The 22,864-nt window shown below is 42.4% G+C and overlaps 1 protein-coding gene across 1 annotated transcript in view; it reads left to right on the forward strand.

Annotated features, from left to right (window-relative positions):
• trpa1b (transient receptor potential cation channel, subfamily A, member 1b) overlaps positions 1-22,502 on the forward strand; it is a 165,934-nt gene extending 143,432 nt beyond the window's left edge. The window contains exons 21-27 of the mRNA XM_070884159.1: positions 258-427; positions 7,822-7,951; positions 10,365-10,547; positions 14,344-14,412; positions 14,516-14,626; positions 21,624-21,736; positions 21,826-22,502. Of these exons, the coding sequence (XP_070740260.1) occupies positions 258-427; positions 7,822-7,951; positions 10,365-10,547; positions 14,344-14,412; positions 14,516-14,626; positions 21,624-21,736; positions 21,826-22,093 (1,044 nt within the window). The 3' untranslated portion in view covers positions 22,094-22,502. The remainder of the gene's footprint in view (positions 1-257; positions 428-7,821; positions 7,952-10,364; positions 10,548-14,343; positions 14,413-14,515; positions 14,627-21,623; positions 21,737-21,825) is intronic.
• Positions 22,503-22,864: the final 362 nt, after the last annotated feature.

Consider the following 22,864-nt stretch of genomic DNA (forward strand, 5'->3'; position numbering starts at 1 on the left):
CACTGACTCCTGGTAAGATAATCCCAAAACAGGTCAGTAGAAGCTAAAATAAGTCAATGTATTTGAAAATTTGAAACAGCACCCACCTGGCTAGCTAAGGAAAAGAATGCATTCAGAAGGAAGGTAGAATGTAACACACATCAAGCTGATCAATCCCTACAGTCATTCATGAATGAATAAAACAATATTGTAACTGTTATTGTGATTGTATTCATTGCTATTGTGCTAACGTTCATTTTTTTTGTCTTACTAAACAGAGATGCCAGTACTTGCTTGATTCAACCAATCTGCTAGACTGGCTAATGTATGTGACATCCATTCTATTTGTAATTCCGTGGATGTTCAATGTCTCGCATCCAATACAGTGGCAGTGTGGTACTATTAGTGCATATGCAACATGGGCAAACTTCCTATTATACCTCCAAAGGTATAGTTTATTTCACTTTAAAAATTATATATATTTTAATTTATCAATAATATCTCCTTTGCTCTTACCAGGATTTAACAGAAGAAACTATAATCTACATTTAAAGATGTACTTACCTGTGTATTTATAAATCCTTGAGACCACCTGTGACACTTGAGAACTGTAATGCTTTAACTGATTAGTGCTGGTATAGGGAGTTGAGAGCATGAAGTCTGAATGCATAGGTATATAGCTCTGTGTAGCAGTGTTCCAATTTTAGGACTATGTGGTAGAAATTCAATTTTGTTGTGGCCATGGATTTAATATGCCTCAGTGAATAATGTATTCACTGAGGCATATGAAAGCATGGGCCTTACGCTTAACATCCATAAGACAAAGGTCCTTCACCAGCCTGTCATCGCCGCTCAGCACTGCCCTCTGATCATAAAGATCCACGGCGCGGCCCCGGACAACGTGGACCATTTCCCATATCTCTGGAGCCTCTTATCAACAAAGGCAGACATTAATGCGGAGATTCAGCCTCCAGTGCGCCAGCGCAGCCTTCGGCCGTCTGAGGAAAAGAGTGTTTGAAGACCAGGCCCTCAAATCTACCACCAAGCTCATGGTCTACAGGGCTGTAGTAATACCCGCCCTCCTGTATGGATCTGAGGCATGGACAATGCACAGAAGGCACCTCAAGTCGCTGGAGATATATCACCAACGATGTCTCCGCAAGATCCTGCAAATCCCCTGGGAGGACAGGCGCACCAACATCAGTGTCCTCAACCAGGCTAACATCCCCAGTATTGAAGCACTGACCACACTCTATCAGCTTCGCTGGGCAGGCTACATAATATGCATGCCAGATACGAGACTCCCTAAGCAAATGCTTTATGTGGAGCTCCTTCATGGTAAACGAGCCAAAGAAGGACAGCGGAAACATTAGAGGGACACCCTCAAAGCCTTGCTGGTAAAGTGCGACATCACCACTGACACCTGGGAAACCCTGGCCGCAGGCCGCCCGAGGTGGAGAAAGTGCATCCGGGAGGGTGTTGAGCTCTTTGAGTTTCAACGCAAGGAGCATGAAGAGGCTAGGCGCAGGCAGCGGAAGGAGCGTACGGCAAACCAGCCCCACCGACCCCTTCCCTCGACAAATGTCTGTCTCACCTGTAACAGGGTCTGTGGCTCTTGTATCGGACTGTTCAGCCATCAAAGAAGTCACTTTGGGAGTGGAAGCAAGTCCTCCTCGATTCCGAGGGACTGCCTATGATGATGAGGAATATGGGCATAATAATGCCAAATTTAGCCGTGGGATGCCCGTGCCAGATTTGCACATGGGCTCAGGCCAATGCTAAACCATCAGGTCCCTTCACGAGATAAGCGCAGGTCTGATTTCAATCGGGTAATGAGGATCCTGTACCTGATTCAGGAACTTTCCATCAAATGCACCTGCCTGGAGTGAAACAGGCACTGGACCTGTTTTAGAAACATAGAAAATAGGTGCAGGAGTAGGCCATTCGGCCCTTCGAGCCATTTGCTCAGCATTACCTGGTTTACAAGGGGCGAAGCAAATAGTCCTCAAATGGACCCCTGGAGGCCGCAGAATAAAATTTGTGGCGTTGGTTTTAACTCTCCCCGTCCAATGGCCAGTCGCGGGAAGCAGATAAAGAACATAAGAACATAAGAAATAGGAGCAGGAGTAGGCCTCGAGCCTGCTCCGCCATTTAATAAGATGATGGCTGATCTGATCCTGGCCTCAACTCCATTTCCCTGCCCGCTCGCCATAACCCTTGACTCACTTATCGTTCAAAAATCTGTCTATCTCCGCCTTAAATATATTCAATGACCCAGCCTCCACAGCTTTCTGGGGTAGAGAATTCCTAAGATTCATAACCCTCTGAGAGAAGAAATTGCTCCTCATTTCCATTTTAAAAAGGTGGCCCCTTATTCTGAAACTATGCCCCTAGTTCTAGATTCCCCCACGAGGGGAAACATCCTCTCTGCATCTACCCTGTCAAGCCCCCTCAGAATCTTATACATTTCAATAAGACCTCTCAGTCTTCTAAACTCCAATAAGTATAGGCCCAACCTGCTCAACCTTTCTTCACATGACAACCCCTTCATCTCAGGAATCAACCGCGTGAACCTTCTCTGAACTGGCTCCAATGCAAGTATATCCCTCCTTAAATAAGGAGACCAAAACTGTATGCAGTACTCCAAGTGTGGTCTTACCAACGCCCTGTACAGTTGTAGCAGGTCTTCCCTACTTTTATACTACATCCCCCTTGTAATAAAGGCCAACATTCCATTTGCTTTCCAAATTACGTGCTGTACCTGTGTGCTAACTTTTTGTTTTTCAAGTACAAGGACCCCCAGATCTCTCTGTACCACAGCATTTTGTAATCTCTGCCCATTTAAATAATGGCCCTGCAATTCCGATGTCCCGGGTCCATACGACGTTTCTACGGACCCAGGAAGGCATCGGAAAAGCCGGTTTTCAGCGAGCAATGCGCATGCGCTGAAAACCGGCTTTTCCGATCTGTCAAGTTTCTGGCTTGACAGATCCTTCGTATCGCAGGAGCGACAACACTTGCAGGGCAAGATTTCCGATACTTACAAATATCTTGCCCTGCAAATGTCCTTGAAAATCTTGCGCCTGAAAAAGCAGGCGTATAGCCTACTTTTACAGGCCCAAGTGTTTAAAAATACACAAAAACATTTTAAAATTAAGTGATAAAAACACATTTTATTGTTAAAAACCCTCCCCACTACAGTAAGTTTATTTTAAGGCTAAATTAAAAAAACTTTTTAAAAAGTCGGGAAAATATTTTTTTTTATAACAACTTTAATTTAAATGAATGTTAAATATATAGTTTATTTTCTATTTTTTATTGTGTTTTGGGTGTTTGTGGGGGATTCTCATTCATAGTAATAGGAGTACCGGACTTATGGAACTCCTATTACTATAAATGAGAATCTATACTACACCTGATTGGCTGCTGTCTCCAGATCCCGACCTGCGCATGTCCCCACGTGCATGCGCTGCGATGCACAGTCATGAGAGGCCTCAGGCTCAGAAATTCCAATGGGCGCAGAAGCACAGGTAAGTGCGCATCTTTTTTCTCTTTGTCTGTCGTTTGCCCATGGGAAGAGTTCGACCGCAATTTAAGGGCCAATATATACTTTTTAATTTTCGTACCGAAGTGGATAACTTCATGTTTTCCCACATAATACTCCATCTGCCAAATTTTTGCCCACTCGCTTATCCTATCTACATCCCTGTGTGGATTCTTTGCATCCTCCTCACAATTTGCTTGCCCACCTATCTTTGGGCTCAAATTTCCCCAGGAGTTGCCCCGCTTTTTTTGGAGCAAGTAGCTTTTTTTGGAGTAACTTAAAAATCGCAAATTTCCCCATTTAACTTGCTCCAGTGTAAGTCAGTTAGTTCGTTTTTTTTTTAGTTTCATTTTTTTTCTCCAAAAGGGGGCGTGACCAGCCACTTTTGTCTGTTTTGGTCATGGAAGCAAATTTGGCCAGCTAAAAGTTACTCCAAACTAACTCAGGCCAGTGTATGTGGTCACTTTTGTAGGCACAGAAAAACCTTACCTACATTTAAGAAATCAGCATAGGTAGCCATAGATAGGGGGGGGGGGGAAAGGTGAGTTAGAGGATTCTAAAGCACTAAACACCTTCACAGCATCAGCACAACATCAAAACAACTTCAGCACAACATCTTCACGACATCAACAAAAATAAATGAAAGATAAATCAGCTACTGAAAATAGAGCAGTCCTGCCTTGCCAACTGCAGAACGCACCAGTTGGCCCTCCGGCCAGGGCTAGGGGCGGCAGGCACGCATGACTGTAGGGGGGGAGGGATGTTTTTTTTTTATATAGTTCCTAGATGTGTGGTGATAATGGAACATGATTCAGTTTTAATGCAAAAATTCTTTTATTGGAAAGTTTACAATGCATGTCAACAACAACAACAGCAGCAAAGAAAGGCTGCATCCATCTCTCACCCACATATCGGGGAATGTGCGCTTCCTCATAGGGGCAGTGATGGTGGGGGGTGGGGCGCTGGGGGCTCGGCTTGGGTCTCAACAGAGGCTGGAGTGGGGATTGCAGTGGGAGTGGCATTTGATTGTCAGACCTGTGTGCCCTTATTGCAGCAGCTAGCTTCCTCATGGCCTCTGCCATTATTTGCACTCCCTCTGACATGCCTGATCTCAGTTCCCGTCACAGTGCTGATATTTCTCCCGACAGTGTCGCAACCTCATCATGCACCCCACTGACGGCGGCCACGAGTGATCGGGTAAGGGCATTGGTCTCCTCACCCAATGACATAACCTGATGTACATCTGATGAAGGCTGCATCTCAGGAGAGACTGGTCGCCTTCTCCTTCCCCTCGCCATGGGTCTGCATAGCGGCACCCCTCCAGTGCGAGGCACAGGCTGGGACGGTGGGGCCTTGGGTGATCCAACCTGCATTCCACCACCACTGGGACCCGCAACCTCGGAAGGTGTGAAACCAAGGAATGTCGTGGCAGAGCTCATGGAGGTGTCTGGCAAAGTGATGCCCTGTACCATGGACTGATCTATATCATGATCAGCATTCTCCCGTGAACACAGATCCATGGACCCCTCTGCCCCCCACCCGCCTTGGGCTGGAGCGGACCACTCTTACTGATATCCAGCTCCTGCCATCTGTCCTCAATGACAGTGACTAGTTTCTCCACCTTTTTATGCAAGAAGTGCTTCGTCCTTGTTGCACGCTCTTGCATCATTAGTGTATTGGATTTACACTCGGGTGATCTTGAAAACACACAGTTCTCACCTTTCATGCATCTATACAGCACTCCTTTCCATTCCCTCAGCCACCCAAAAATCACAATTCACACCTTACCTTCTAATATGGCCTACTGCCAATGCTGCTGAGGCACTGAGGACACTCTCCCTTTAAATGGCCGATTGCCAAGGTTCCTGCCCCATTGCGCATGCGCGCACGCTTTAACGCGCATTGCGCATGCGCGCACGCACAAATAGTCATGCGTCCCCCTGCCGGCACTCGAGGACACACCGGACCCAAGCCCCGCCCCCTGCCAGCTGCACTGAACAAGCGCGGCCCAAGCTCCGCCCCCCCCGCAGGTTTCTCAGCGCCATGCCACAGGCCCACAGGGATCCAGGAATGGCCAAATTAACCTGGTAAGTTTTCAGCGTTGTTTCTTTCTTCAGCGCACCACATCTAACTACGCCGCTCTAAGCAGCTGAGGAAATTTGGGGCCTTTGTATCATCAGCAAATTTGGTTACATTACACTCAGTCTCTTCATGCAAGTCATTAATATAAATTGTAAATAGTTGAGCCCCAGCACTGATCCCTGTGGCACCTCACTAGTTACAGTTTGCCAACCTGAAAATAATTCATTTATCCCGACTCGCTGTTTTCTATTAATTAGCCAATCCTCTATCCACGCAATTATATTACCCCCAACCGCATGAGCTCATATCTTGTGCGGTAACCTTTTAAATGAGGCCTGTCACTTGCTCCCTCTGATCTCGCTGTCTTCCCACCGTGTCATGTTGTTAACCTGCCCTTTTGAGTAGGCTAGTGCGACACCCGCAGGAGGGATGTGGGATCCTTGTATAATTGTGCAGATCAGGTGTGATGATGGTATCGGGACCCGACTACAATATTAATTGGAGGCCTGAGTGGGGGAGCAGTGCTGGCTTCCGTGTGAAGTCATACCTGTCAGGAGAGGGATTGTGGGCCAGAAGAAGCACAGCAAGGTAAGTTTGAAAAATATATTTTACGTTTCCTTGTGGGCTAGGAGGAGCAGCAGTGCTCTTCCAGATCTCCCAAGGAAACCTTGGGCTCTCTCCCTACCCTTAATCATGAACAGAAAGTCTTGCCCGGTTTGCCACCAGAAAGCGAATATAAGCCCCTGCCATCACCCGATCGTCTCCAGAGCAACCCCACTCAACAAATGGCTGGCGACTGCTTGCACGGGCCACCGCCAGGTGATGGATCTGGCGGGGTTCAGACAGGACTCCAGGAGAATTTATGTAACTGAGTCCCAGCCATTAAGATTAACTGGTCCTCCACATCCCCAGACTCTCCGGGATCCCCATCCATTTCAGGGATCACATGCTCTGTTCCCGTCCTCACTTTAAAATCAGGGTCTAAGTATTTTTTTCATACTTTCCTTAATGTGGGGCCAAGAAGAGCAGAAATGCCCCACAGCATTACTGTGGGCCACTGCCAGCTTGTGCTTGGCCTACCTCGCGTTCTCCTCCCCTCCCATGACCTAACTGAAGGCTACGTTCGGCCACGTGGTCAGAACGAGGTGCCTGCACCTATCGTGCCTCCAGAGGCAGCCTGCTTTGCTTATCACAATGAGATCCAAGGCTCAATTCAGGATGACCTTCGGCTTCCTGGTTTGGGAATTGCACAGGATGTATGCCATCAGTTATGTGCCCAAAATCGTGCCGTAATGAATTTAGTGCACTCTATTTAATTTAAGATATTTATTTTAGTTAAGAAAGACTGAGGTCGAAACAATGGCCTAGGCTTTCCTTTTTGGGACATCTATGGTGGGGAGGGACTTCTGCCTGCCTTAGAAAGGTCCTCCTGACCGTGTCTCTACTTCTGACCCCTGGGTCATTTGCACACAGAGCTGGGTTCACATGGCCTCCACCAGGGAAGTCACTGCAGACTCTCAGCCGGGATTTGCTGTGGTAGGCTTAGGGATTTACTACAGAGGGAGGAATAAGCAGCTATGCTTCAAATTTCTTCTCCTCCCGAAGGGCCTGCGCTCATCATGCTTTGAGAGCAATTGCACAGACTCCGCTTCCATTGCTCCACTGAGGCCCTCTCTGCCAACCCAGGAAAACAATCTAGGTACATTTAAATGTCTGTTTGTCAAATATTTTCCTTTTAAAGCAAAGCCCAACAAGTAGCCCTGCACCCAGTGTTCAATAAGGACATAGGGCGAGAAAAATGGAGGAGGCCCTGTTTTCCCTATTTCTATGTGGTTTGCATGCGGCCTTTTACAAAAGGGCAAAGTGCTTGTTGTATCAAAGGAGCAGCCTCCCAGTAAAGGAGGGAAGCAGGGACACAGCAAAGCACAGCCCAGAGTACATTTCTGGCTCCCTCTTTCCATGAGAAAACTGAAGTGACGGGGCCGGAAAGCTTAGGCGAATGTTTACATTTCTGTAAAAAATAATTTCAGTGCTGGAAGCCAGGGAGAATTGAGACCCGGTAGCTCTCGGTAGCAGAAAGTTGTTTTGGACTGCAACAAACAATGTAAATCACCATGGTATTCCTGAACCAAAGAAAATACACAAAGTTAAATGTTATGGTAATTTTCATAGACATGGTACAGGCTTTTACGGTTGTATTTGTGTCTATTGTTCAGATTCGATATTTGTGGAATCTATGTGGTAATGTTTGGGGAGATTCTGAGGACCTTGATTCGTATTATGCTTCTGTTTTTCTTCCTTATCATGGCTTTTGGATTGACCTTCTACATTCTTTTATATGAGGAGGTAAGTGCCCCACTGTTAGGAGTTCATAGTCAAGTATAAAGAAAATATAAAGCATTATTTTTGATCACTTGAGTGGCAGTGGGCAGGATCCGAGCTATAGATAAATTAATGTAAATGCACCAACAGGATATTTTGACATCAAGTAAGTCCCCCAGTATTATTTGGCCAACATTGAGGAATTGTTCAAAGTGCTCAGTTAGTCTTGACATGCAATTTTGGATATAATTTTACATTTTCTGCATTTTGGCACCAGTTACAGAAATGTGTTTTTATAAATATTTGCTATACTGTTGTGGAATACCATGAATCCTGCAGAGAAAATGTAATATAAGTATGCTTTTTTCTTATTTTTACTTAACACTTATTACAAATAACTACATTAATGGTAGCCTTGGTGCAATGAGAAGCAGAAAACACTACACTGTTTTATAGCAGAGAAAGGAGAATGCCCTTTCGCAGATCTCAGCAGATCTTATTACTTTTTATGCAGTTTTCTTATGGATTCCTATTATATTTATGTTGCTATGTTGTCATAGTGCTGGATTTTCCATCAGATTGGCATTAAAACTTCCCACATTTTTCACATTACTTCTACAGCATCAAATCTTTTCCTTTGATGGCAGTACATTTAAATGACTATTTGTCAGGAATGTATTCTACTGACAGATACCACAGGTAGAAAGGTGGCGTTTTTATATTAAATTAAAATACATGAAGTTTACTCAAGAATAGCTGGATTTTCTTTGGAATAACATTGGGCTGAATGTTGACAGGGATGGGGTACGGAGGTGGGAGTTTTGACTCCACAACATGCGTAGTTTTGCTTTGACAGATTCCCTGCCTGGAAGACTTGACAGACTTGGCATCCTGTCAGGCAGGGAGCACTTCAGAGCAGACCATAGCCGAAGGTAAGTCGCCCGCTCATTCCCGATCTGGTGTGGTGGTGTATGGGGTGGGGTGGAGGGACGGGGGTGTATAGGGTGGGTTGTTGGGGTGGTAGTGGGGGGGACGGGGTGGAGCCGGGGGCAGCCTCATTAAATATTTAAATTGCCAACCCACCTCCTGGGAGCGGGTTGGCTGCCCTCCCCTTGTACCGCCTCCATTAAATGTGGAAATGGACGGGTTGGAAGTGGGTTGGGGTCGGGTTTGAGATTTTAAAAGTTTTAACCCAACCACCACCAATTGTTGGGAGTTAGGGATTCAGGGAGATTCATAGTCTTTAAGTGAGATGAGAAGCTCCTGGTTTTTTTATTCATTCATGGAATGTGGGCATCACTGGCTAGGCCAGCATTTAGAGCCCCATCCCTAATTGCCCTTGAGAAAGTGGTGGTGAGCCGCCTTCTTTAACCCTTGCAGTCTGTGTGGTGAAGGTACTCCCACAGTGCTGTTAGGGAGGGAGTTCCAGGATTTTGACCCAGCGATAATGAAGGAACAACGATATATTTCCAAGTCAGGGTGGTGTGTGTCTTGGAGGGGAAATTGGAGATGATGGTGTTCCTATGCATCTGCAGCCCTTCTCCTTCTAGGCAGCCTCTGATTGTTAAACCTGCAAAGCAGGTATAACAGTGGCCAGCTGGGTTTACCAGGCCTCGGGAAACCTGACAGCTGAAGGGAGGTGAGGACAACGTCAGGGAGTAGCTAAGTGTGTCCCCCTGTTTGACCCTAGCTCAATGCTCTGATTGCTGATTAAATTACAATTCTAAATTACATTACTAATAAAAACAGAAACTGCTGGACATACTCAACAGGTCATGCAGCATCTATGGAGAGAAAAACAGAGTTAACATTTCAGGGCAATAACCTTTCATCATCTCTCTCCACAGCTGCTGCCTGACCTACTGAGTATATCCAGCATTTTCTGTTTTTAATTTCAGATTCCAGCATCCGCAGTATTTTGCTTTTGTATTAATCTCTAAATTACATTGTCCAGCAGTCCAGATCACAAATACTGATTCAGTTTATTTCCAAAACATAAATGGATGCTCTTACAGCACATATGACAACTTCTGCTGGAAAAAGATGTTTGGACCATGCACCATCCTCCTCAGTATATTTACTATCTATGAGCAATCATTAGTGAATAAATATATCAACATTTGTTATTTAAAATTTGAAAACGTATGCTACTTTGGGTTCAGAAACATTGTCCAAAATGTTAAACAATAGTTTACAATAGTTCCTTCTATAAATGGCAGATCATCATCAGAATGTGGGGTACATCTAGACATACCCAGACACATACATATTGCATAATATTTATCAATTATTATTTGTCAGTTTTAGATGCAAAAAGAACTTGCATTTACATAGTTCCTTTTAATGTAGAAAACACACTTTCTGAAGCAAGAATATTTGAAATATTCATTTAAAATCAATTGACAGGATACTGTGATAATCCATTTTCTCTTTTCAGTTGGCATTTGGGACTCCTGTTCTTTCTGTGATGAAGATATTTGCAATGATGTTGGGTGATCTTAACTACAATGAGAACTTTTTTGTTCCATATAACGAAAACAGGATGCCGTACCCTTTCCTGACCTTTATAATGCTAACTATTTTTATGTTGCTTATACCAATCCTCCTCATGAATTTACTGGTAAGTTTTATGTGTAGATTTTCTCACATAAGCACAGTGATTGTACCAGTGATTGCATTTTAAAAGTGATTTGTATGCAACAATTTGAGATGCTGCTCAGAGATGTGATAGGGTATTACATAAATTTAATTTAAATAGAAACATAGAAAGAAACATAGAAAAATACGTGCAGGAGTAGGCCATTCGGCCCTTCGAGCCTGCACCACCATTCAATAAGATCATGGCTGATCGTTCCTTCAGTGTCCCTTTCTTGCTTTCTCTCCATACCCCTTGATCCCCTTAACCGTAGGAGCCATATCTAACTCCCTCTTGAATATATCCAGTGAACTGGCATCAACAACTCTCTGCAGCAGGGAATTCCACACCTCTCACCTGATTTTGTCTGATGATCAAAGTTAAAATTACCATCAGTGTTCCCATCAGTGCAGTACAACCAAGGCATCAATATATTTTCTCTATCTCTTATTTTCTCTCCATTTTCCATTTACAGTCCATTATGATTTTATTTTTTAAATTTCTGTCTTTGTAGAAAAAGCTGCAAATGCTACTGATCCATAATTAAAGGATATTCTGCTACTGAGAGAGCCACAGTTTTAACAGTTTTCATTATTGTTTTCAATGCTAGGATAATCCATCTTCATAACATCCTTTTGGGAACTAAGAAATTAAAATTATGCTGAAGGACTGGAAGGTGGCAAATATTGCATCCCTGTTCAATAAAGAGAAAAAAAACCCATAGGAATAGCTAGATGAAAATAGACCACAGCACCCTGGTAGTCAAATGATTCAATGATAACAAAGAAAGACTTGGATTTATATAGCACCTTTCACGACCATGTCTCGAAGCGCTTTACAGCCAATAAAGTACTTTTGGAGTGTTGTCACTGTTGTAATGTGGGAAATGTTGTAATAATGGAGTTGTTAACTAATCACAGCAATCACTATCAATTAGTCCTCAACCGACCCAGAAATGCCAGCAAAATTATACACCATTGCATCGTACCTCGGTTGTGAGTAAACGTCTAAAGGATAATTTTATAAAACCACACTTCTGGCATGGAGCTTCATCCACAGAGTTGGAAGCATACATTGAAATTCCCAATATACACTCCCCACTTGTGATTCTCCATTTTAGAAATGCAACTTAGCAAAATTATATCGCTAAAGTTTATAATGTGAGATACACCAGTGAATACTTAGAAAAGCAAGATTTAATCAAGGACAGTCAGCATGCATTTGGAAAGGGCAGGTCCTGTTTGACTAATAGATAAATGAGGAACAATACCAAAGTTTGATGCTGATACTAAATTAGATAGCATTTCAAAATTGTGAAGAAGCATGCAAAACATTGCAGGAGGACATACAGATTAGTGTAATGAGCAGATAGATGATAAATAAATGCGGAGAAATGGTAAAGTTGTACATTTTGTAAAAAAGTGAAAGGAAGTGCATGCTAAAGAATAAAACTGTTAACAGATTGGAGGAACATAGAGAATTGGGGATACAGCTACATAGATCTTTAAAAATGTCAATGCAAATCAAAAAGTGGCAGGGAGATAAGAGGTCTCTTCAGGGGGTGAGGTGGCCTGCAGATTACACATCACATGATGGAGTCTCAAACCTAATTCCAATCTCTGTTGTCGATTTGATAATGCATTTATCTAAACTCGGCTGGTCTGCAGTACTGCAAGGCACTTCTAATGATTGACGAGCTGGCCTGGTTCACTATTGGACCTGGAAGGTGTAATCCTATCATTGAGAGTTGGATTTTACTCAGTTGATGCAGATAACCATGGAAATCAATGGTGCAATGGGCAGTATGGTAACAGCTGAACATGTAGTGGGTAGTTTATTAGTGCTGCAATGTTGCATATTGGCTAAATTGCAACAGGTACCTCTGTGCTCTGCCAATCTGTGCCCAAGTTCTCTGGACTTGGGTGAGTGGAATATAGGAAGAGCATGTGCACTCTATATTAGCCAAACATAAATCGTATAAGCGGGTGTAGTTTTCTAAATAGTTTAACTTGGAGACTCTTAAACACAGTGAAAGGTTTTTGTTTCTGTCAGATCCCAAATGGAATTCTAGGTCTTATACATAGGAACACTGAATATAAAAGCAAAGAAGTGATGTTAAATTTTGTGCAAGACGTTGGTTAGGCTACATTCCAAGTATTGGTTCAGCCACAAATGAGGTATTGCATGCAGTCCTGGGCATACCAATATAGGAATGATATTAGAGCTAAGATTGAATAGCTTTGAATATCCGGAATAAGTGGTTGAAGTTATGAAAGAAGGTTTAAAAATTGGGGCTTTAATCATGGGAGCAAAGAAGTTTGGGTAGCTTTAATATAGATTTAAAAATTATGAAAGATGTTGATAGGCTTAACAGTGAAAGAATGTGAAATTTTAACCTGGCAAAAACCAGGCAGAAAGACTTAAAATAAATGCAGTGGGAAGCTTACCCACAGTGCTTCCACCCTGATTTATCCAACTGCAATTTTAAATTGCAGAGAGCAAAGACACCCACTTGAAAGGGCCCTTTGTAAATAGGTAGATCGAGATAATGATGTAATCAATGCATGACTGCTATTTTTACATGACACCTGCACAGGAGAGCAAGGGTAGCTTTTCCGCCTGGTGAACTGTGCCAGGAACAGGAGCCAGAGCCAGAATGGCAGTTTTAATTTTTTTTGTAAGGTTTCACGTGGGCCAAGTTCCTCTGGGCCCTTTAGGGACACCTTGGTCCCCTCCTTCTCTTGGCTTCCCATCACCTTCCATGACCACATTCTCACCCTCGGTTCTGAGCCCTGGCAGCCACAAACCTTGTACTGAGGACTGTTCCCACAGATTGTTGGTGATGGCTTCCGAGCCATGCAATTTTATAGGCTGGTGAGTTTCTTCCCGCAGACTTTCCAGCCCTTTTAGTTGGCTGTGCAGGACCAGCAGAGATGTATCTTGTAGGGAATGTTGGTGTCTAGTCCATCACCCATGAATAACTTGATTTCAAATAATTGAAAAAGACTTTAAAAAAAACTATACAAAAAATGTATTCGTATCATTGGTGTACATTAATCAGTTTCCTAGTCAATTAAATATTTTTTAATATTTAAAAAGGTGCCTATTAGTGGTCTTGCTCCTAAAAAATCAACTTAATTTTAAGAGCTCCTCAAAGATCCATAAACAGGCGCAATTAGCGGATACTCACAATGGGAATTCATTTGATCTGGGAGTGTGGCCACTCTTGTGGGCGGGGCCGGCTCTGTCGTGTCATTTTTTAAACTAGCGCATACAATTACGGAAACTAAATTTGCATTGGATAAAAACTTGCGCTTGAAATTCCTCGATCTTCTGCGCTGGTTTGGCCAATTTTAAACCACACAGTCGAACTGAAACTCTACCCATAGTCTATAACGTAATTTAAAAGGGAAGTAGATAAGTATTTGAAAATGAATAATATAAAATAATATATCAGAAGGACAGGGACATGGGATTAGAGTAGATAGCTCCAGTTGAAGTGCTAGCATTGGCACAAGCACCATTGGCCAAGTGGCCTCCTTCTGTGGTATAAATTCCGCCACTCTATCATTTTGATTTGTCTCACTCTGCAGCAAAGGTAAAGGAAAAATTGTGAAGAAAGTGAAGGCATAAGTTGTAATCTCATTAGTGAGACTCCTATCGAAACTGGGAAAGTTGATATATGGCCAGTATCTGCAAATACAAACATTGATAAGAGAGTCTGTTCATTTGACATTCATGAAGCAAACAATTTCTGAGGTATCTTTTGTTTTTAATTTAGATTGGTTTAGCTGTGGGAGACATTGCTGAAATCCAGAGAACTGCATCCTTAAAAAGGATTGCAATGCAGGTTAGTCTTTATAATTCAGTGAAGATGTTCAAGCTTTCTGAAGAGGGGAGAAATGTAACATTACCATGAAAACATTTCTAATAAATCAATTCTATTCCTGTAGATTTCTCTTCATACCAGTTTAGAGGAGAAACTTCCTTATTGGTTTCTTAACCAAGTTGACCAAGAGAAAACAACAGTATATCCTAACAAACCAAGTGGATTTATGTTTGGGGTAAGTATGTGAAAGACTGTGACAAAGTTATTGACCTTACACTGGACAGGTGAAAGAATTGAGGGATATAATGTGATATTGGTTAGATTGGTTAATTCTGTTACTTAACACACTAATGTTCTAAATGCTACAGCTAATGACAATGGCATAAATTTTCATCTTCACAGCATCAGTGGTAATCTAGCAAAGTTGATTTCCCAACTATTACAGAACTCTTCTGATTTTTATTCCATTCAATTGGTTTCTCTTTGTGAAGTATATGGAAAAGAAAATCAGATGGGACGTAAAACGAGTTGCCGATTCATGATCACCTACTTTACTCCCGCAACTAGGACCAATTTCCTTGCCCTTGTCACCATTCTCCATTTTGAAGTTTAATAAGGATGATAGTTCCATTTTAACTCTAATCATTTCAGAAATGCATTACAAAAGATAATAATTTTCCCTATTGGACACAGGGTGGTTTGGGACACCCAGCAGGGCTTCATAAAAAGGAAATCATGTCTTAAAAATCTAATTGTATTTTTTAAACAAGTTACAGAGTTTGTGGATGAGGGAAGTCCAGTAAACATTGTCTACATAGACTTCCAAAAAGCTTTATCAGATCGAAGCCTCTGGTATTAATGGTAAGCGGATTGAGAACTGACTGGCAGGATATAGGCAAAAAGGAGTTATAGATGAATTTGGATCTGTTTGGAGACACCAGTGGTGTCCCACAGGGATTGGTGTTGGGACCGTTGTTCGTTACTGTTTTTATTAATGATCTGGATGTAGGCCCTGCAAATTTACAGCTGATACCAAGATCTGTGTGGGTGTTAGGACTGTAGATGGTGGTCATTTGCTTCAAGTGGATAGCAATGTGTTGGGAGATTGGGCGCATGACTAGAAAATTATGCACAACTTAGATGAGTGCCGTGTTATGCACGTAGGCAGGGCAAATGCTCAACATTCATACACCCTTCAAGGAAAAGCATTAAAGAAGGTGGAGATAAAAAGAGATTTGGGCATTCTAGACAAGGCATAACACTGTGTCCATTTTTGGTCTCCTCACATGGTGGGTGATATTGAGGCTTTGAAAGGGTGCAAGGGAGGGCCTGAGATTAAATTACCAGTTTAAAGCACCTTAGTTATCAAGATAGGCTAAAACAAATTGGGACTCGACATTTAGAGAAGTGTAGGCTGAGAGATGATCCGATTGAGTTTTAAAAGATAATGAAGGGAATAGATTGTGTTCCAGTTGACAGTTTGTTTCAATTAAATAGGTTATGGAGGACCAGGGGCCACAAATTTAAGTTGTATAAGGCCAGATGTGCGATAGATTCAGGAGGTGGTTCTTTTCCCAGAGAATAGCGGTCCTCTGGAACAAGCTGCCATCTCGTGCGGTGGATGCTGATTCGCTGAATTGCTTCATGCGAGAGCTGGACCGGAGATTTCCTCTTACAGAAGGTAGATAACGCAGGGAATTCAGGGCCGGAGTGATGATCTGGACTAGTTTTGTTCCGCTAGATGGGTTGGAGAGGAATTTAACAGATTTTCTTTCCCAAATTGGCTTGGGTTGTTTTTTAATCTGTTTTTGTTCAGGAGATCACAGGGTTTCAGGTGGGGTGATATGTATATATTGTGATACTCAAGATATCGCAATTTTCCAGGGCAGGCTCGATGGACCAGAGGGTCATTACCTGTCCATCATTGTTCATATGAAGACGTCAAAATTTGTCACAACTAATACAAAGCTTATTCAAAAAAATCCATTAACTCTATTTAGTAATATTGTTAAGGCCAACCCACACTGCGATCTATGAAGAGTAGGAGCATGTGTGCGCACTAGGTCCGTGCAGCAGAGCTTGGTCTCCAGTCGTCTTGGTTAACCCTTGCCACTGGATCAAGACCTAGCTCTGTCAAGCCCATGTGGTGGCTGGTGTGCAACGGCCACCCCATGTTAAAAGAATCCATGCACAGGATCTTCCACCCTTTAACATGTAGTTCGGGGCCTAGAATGTCAGGTCCCACATTGAAACACCTGTGAACCCATCCCTTTTTGGTGTGGAAGCGGGTCATCCTCGATAGGAGGGACTGCCTAATACTAATGAAATATTAGTTGTTTTTATGTACATTGCAAGGAAGGAGCACATATGGGTATTTTAGGATTATCAGTGCATTAATAATCATGCACATTAGTAATGTATCAATGCATTTTTTCTGTGCTTTTCACATACAATGAATAACTTCCCTTGATATTTCCAATGTACAAGGTTATATGGTGCACAACATAAGAGAAATCAATAAGACAATAAATATAGCAGCTGACATAGACTATGAACATTTATTGTAAATTTTAAAAATTGCACAGCCAAAGTCTGAAAAATAAATTCTTAAGAAAGATTAAACTAAGAAGTTGTCCAATGCTGTCTTTGTTGACTTAAATGGCAGACTTAAATGTCTTTGTTACTCAAAACTGGCCACTCTTTGGGCATACAGACATATTAAGCCATGCAGGCCAGCAGTTACATGAAACTAATCAGAGCGGGTTCTTACACTTTTTTTCCACATTACAACAGTGACTACACTCCAAAAGTACTTAATTGACTGTAAAGCACTTTGAGACGTCCGGTGGTTGTGAAAAGTGCTATATAAATTATTTTTTTCTTTTTGTAGCCCTAATGTTCCTCACAACATAAATGTAAATCTGTGTTCCAGGATGGGATCAATTGAAATCTTCTGTTTCCTTCTAAACCTTGAATATATTTTTTGTGAGGGTGAGAGAAACTAGACTGAGTTTTGCAATATTTCATTGGAAGAAATGACCATATCAAAGCAAATAAGGGTGGATATTAATTATTGGGTGACTGACTGGCGGAATACACTGGTCAGCCCAATGATAGTGCCAGTGAGAGGCCTGGCTCATTTTGAGGGCTCGGCCTCATTACCATGTCGCTGATGGATGGTGGATGTTAGGTCCCACACAAGAGATTGGTGTGCAAAATCAAAGCATATGGTATTGGGGGAAATATATTGATGTGGATAGAGAACTGGTTGGCAGACAGGAAGCAGAGAATCGGGATAAACGGGTCCTTTTCAGAATGGCAGGCAGTGACTAGTGGACTCAGGCCACAGGGCTCAGTGCTGGGACCCCAGCTCTTTACAATATATATTAATGTTTTAGATGATGGAATTGAGTGTAATATCTCCACGTTTGCAGATGACACTAAACTGGGTGGCGGTGTGAGCTATGAGGAGGACGCTAAGAGGCTGCAGGGGGATTTGGACAGGTTAAGCGAATGGGCAAATATATGACAGATGCAGTATAATGTGGATAAATATGAGGTTATCCACTTTGGGGGCAAAAACACGAAGGCAGGATATTATCTGAATGGTGGCAGATTAGGAAAAGGGAAGGTGCAGCGAGACCTGGGTGTCATGATTCATCAGTCATTGAAGGTTGGCTTTCAGTACAGCAGGCGGTGAAGAAGGCAAATGGTATGTTGGCCTTCATAACAAGGGGATTTGAGTATAGGAGCAGGGAAGTCTTACTGCAGTATTACAGGGCCTTGGTGAGGCCCCACCTGGAATATTGTGTTCAGTTTTGGTCTCTTAATCTGAGGAAGGACGTTCTTGCTGTTGAGGGAGTGCAGCGAAGGTTCACCAGACTGATTCCTGGGATGGCAGGACTGACATACAAGGAGAGACTGGATCGACTGGGCCTGTATTCACTGGAGTTTCAAAGGATGAGGGGGGATCTCATAGAAACATATAAAATTCTGACGGGACTAGACAGGTTAGATCCAGGAAAAATGTTCCCGATGTTGGGGAAGTCCAGAACCAGGGGACATAGTCTAAGGATAAGGGGTAAGCCATTTAGGACTGAAATGAGGAGAAACTTCTTCACTCAGAGAGTTGTTAACCTATGAAATTCCCTACCACAGAGAGTTGTTGATGCCAGTTCATTGGATATATTCAAGAGGGAGTTAGATATGGCCCTTGCGGCTAAAGGGATCAAGGGGCATGGAGAGAAAGCAGGAACGGGGTACTGAAGGAATGATAAGCCATGATATTATTGAATGGTGTGCAGGCTCGAAGGGCCGGATGGCCTACTTCTGCACCTACTTTCTATGTTTCTATGTTTCTGTTACTCTGGGATGCAGACTATCAGGCCCCGGGGATTTATCGGCTTTCAATCCCATCAATTTCCCCAACACAATTTCCTGCCTAATAAGGATATCTTTCAGTTCCTCCTTCTCACTAGACCCTCGGTCCCCTAGTACTTCCGGAAGGTTATTTGTGTCTTCCTTCATGAAGACAGAACCAAAGTATTTGTTCAACTAGTCTGCCATTTCTTTGTTCCCCATTATAAATTCACCTGAATCCGACTGCAAGGGACCTACGTTTGTCTTCACTAATCTTTTTCTCTTCACATATCTATGGAAGCTTTTGCAGTCAGTTTTTATGTTCCCGGCAAGCTTCTTCTCGTACTCTATTTTCCCCCTCTTAATTAAACTCTTTGTTCGCCTCTGCTGAATTCTAAATTTCTCCCAGTTCTCAGGTTTGCTGCTTTTTCTGGCCAATTTATATGCCTCTTCCTTAGGCCTGAATGCTGTTTTACTGTTTAGGAATTGGAATTGGTGTATGCCACTGAGGTGCATCTGGGAAAATTCTCAGTTAACAAGCGTTACTATTTCTGATAGACATTGGATTTTACTGAATTAGTACGCAAACCCATCATCATTTGTGAAAAATTAGTACTGAATATCTAATGTAACACCAGTCGTTATATTTTAGAGTAACTCATTGAAATGTCTAAAAGCATTTCACGTACAGAGTGAAGTGATACGGTGCTATATAAATGCTGCTTGGCTGACATCTAGTATCGGATAAGCAGAAATTTCCTCCAATTAAATAATGGGAAGACTGAAGCCATTGTCTTTGGCCACCACCACAAATTCCTTTCCTGGCCACTTGGCTGAGGTTGAACTATACTATTCGCAATCTCTAAAGACTTAATGAGCTGTACTGCCAACTCCTGCTCTTAATTAAATGGGGGAAGATTGAGGTTGGAGGCTTCCTTCGGGCGAAAGCCTCCGACCGGAAATTATTTTTCAAAAATACCTGATGGTCCCGGAGGATTGTGGTCGGAGGCCTTGTTTCGCAGTCCAGTGCATGGGAACAAGTCTTTCAGGTATGTATTCGTATCCTAGGATCACGTGGACCTGGACTACCAATGAACATCTACTTTTCTCATTGATAATAATGGGAACTCCATTTGTACGAGCTCCCATTACTATCAATGAGAATACCCCCCAAAAACAAAACAAAACATAAAAAAGCACCTCACATACTTAAAATTAATTTAAATTTTAAGTAGTTAAATGTTTTAGAAAAGAAAATATTGTTTTGATTTTTTTTGTGTGTGTTTTAATAGGGTTAAAAATAAATTTACCTTAATGGGCAGGGTGTTTAATATAAACATTATTGATTACATTTCATTTTTCTATGTTATAAAACTATTATGCTGATAAATTAGGCTATACTCCTGCTTTTACCAGGTGTAAAAGTTTGAAGGACATTTGCTGGGCAAGAGTTGGGCAATAGCCCAATCTCTGCCCCGCGGATGTCTTTTCTGGGGGGATGCATGCAAAATTTGACAGATTGGAAAAAACGCATCAGGCTCTGAGAACCAGCATTTGTGAGGCCTCTTTGGGTGCGTGTGCACCCGGAGAGGCCGCAATTTTTGGCCCCTTATGTCCTATTTGATTTTGAGCTGAACTTCCGACCCAATATCTTCTCCATCACACGACGACCTATTTCCACTTCCATAATCTCACCTGTCCCTGCCTCAGCCCATCTTCTGCTGAATGGTGACAGATTAGGAAAAGGGGAGGTGCAATGAGATCTGGGTGTCATGGTACATCAGTCATTGAAGGTTGGTATGCAGGTACAGCAGGTGGTGAAGAAGGCAAATGGCATGTTTGTCTTCATAGCTAGAGAATTTGAGTATAGGAGCAGGGAGGTCTTACTGCAGTTGTACAGGGCCTTAGTGAGGCCTCACCTGGAATATTGTGTTCAGTTTTGGTCTCCTAATCTGAGGAAGGACATTCTTGCTATTGAAGGAGCGCAGCGAAGGTTCACCAGACTGATTCCCGGGATGGCAGGACTGACATATGAGGAGAGACTGGATCAACTGGGCGTGTATTCACTGGAGTTCACAAGGATGAGAAGGGATCTCATAGAAGCATATAAAATTCTGATGGGACTGGACAGGTTAGATGCAGGAAGAATATTCCCGATGTTGGGGAAGTCCAGAACCAGGGGACACAGTCTAAGGATAAGGGGTAAGCCATTTAGGACTGAGATGAGGAGAAACTTCTTCACTCAGAGTTGTTAATCTGTGGAATTCCCTACCGCAGAGAGTTGTTGATGCCAGTTCATTGGATATATTCAAGAGGGAGTTAGATATGGCCCTTACAGCTAAAGGGATCAAGAGGTATGGAGAGAAAGCAGGAAAGGGGTACTGAGGTGAATGATCAGCCATGATCTTATTGAATGCTGGTGCAGGCTCGAAGGGCCGAATGGCCTATTCCTGCATCTATTTTCTATGTTTCTATGCCTCCTATTACTGTGTACAGGTCAAGCAAGAATTAAATCTGAAACACAAACTGCTGCTTCGCCTGAATGAAATATGTTTATAGAGCAGTTTCCATTCTTAGCAATTATGCATAAGGTTAACATGAAGTTGCAAGTTTTAAGCATTATTTTTGTCCATTGTAATTTATTGATTACAATAAAATTCCACTGAACTTATTAGTCCAAAATAATGATGCAATATGCTGTTCAAATAAAATGACTAGCATTGAAAAATCTGTTGTACTGTTCACCTGGTGAAAGTTTTTATTGGCTTGCAAACCAAGTGAGAATGCATTTTGGGTATCAATGCAGTTTATAGTTTTTACAGAAATGTGGAGTGCAAACAGAATTTATTGGTCAAAATTGTTCCTTTTTACAGACTCTGTTCCAAGGATTTTCAGGATCGCAAAACCCTCACACATATTCTGAAATGGACAGTGATGCAATTGATCTCGAAAAGCTTGAATTACAACTGGAGAAACAGAAATATAGGTCCATAATCACCTATCATAAATTCTGACTGTATTTCAATGAAATTATACTTTTCTATGCTGATTCCTTTTACATTGTTAAATCTGCAGGTTGAAGGACATTTCAGCAGCAGTGCAGAAACAGTTTGAGCTTCTCATGCTCATCATTCAAAAACTGGGAATTGATTCTGTGGCAGAAGACCAGGACCAAGTAGAACACTCTCAGTACAGCAAAGCAAAAAGGCAACAGTTCAAGAAAAAAGGAAGCAAGTGGGATCTTGCATTACAAGCGATACAATGCAAAAAGATAGAATTAGTTCCTCGTCCAGATACTTTCCATGATGAAACTGAGCATAAATGCTTATCGGATGGTGTTTGAATAGTACTTTAATTAGTTAAATGAAAACTGAAAAAGTGCAGCTTTTCTGTCCTAATTTAAATTTAAATTGAACTGCTTAGTCATTTTACATCCATTAGAGGAGTAAAAATCAAAGAAAAATCATTTAAAGTACAACAGTGTGAAAGATATTGATATCCTATCAAATGTGTGTGTTTTGGGTGGTATTTAATTCAACTGTTGTAATGCATAGCTAATGTTTTATGAAACTGCATGGGGCAATGTGCACTTGGTTTTGAGGATTATAGTCCTCAAAGTAAATGGGACTATTCAGAATTAACAATTAAAAGGGAACAGAATTGCTTGAACAATATGCTAAACTTATTATGGGGGAAATAATATACATATTCTTTATGTGAACTGTAATTTGGCCTTTTGTTGTAGGATGGTACTGATTTTCATACTGCTGTAACTGGGAGTCCAGGAGAAATATAGGGCTCAATTTTCCTCAAGCCCATTTTCTGGCATATTGCCTGAGTTGTGCCGCTTAATTAGGTAAATAGATGCTCCAGAAAAAAATCTCCGAAGTTTCCCCGATATTTGGCCTCTAATCTGCAGTCATGCAGCATGGCTAGTCGCCTCGGGGATTGGAGCCTGCGGTCTGCACTGAAAAAAGGAGCCAGGCCTTTTGCGCATGCGCGGGGGAAAAAACTGATGTTCTTGACGTCGCTGAAATGGCCGCGCATGCGCAGTAGAGTTCCAAGTGAGGTGCCTTCCTGGTCAGCTGCGATGAGTACCCTCCCCCGCCGAGCC

Source organism: Pristiophorus japonicus, chromosome 1, assembly GCF_044704955.1.
Source record: "Pristiophorus japonicus isolate sPriJap1 chromosome 1, sPriJap1.hap1, whole genome shotgun sequence".
In the NCBI taxonomy this organism is placed as follows: domain Eukaryota; kingdom Metazoa; phylum Chordata; class Chondrichthyes; family Pristiophoridae; genus Pristiophorus; species Pristiophorus japonicus.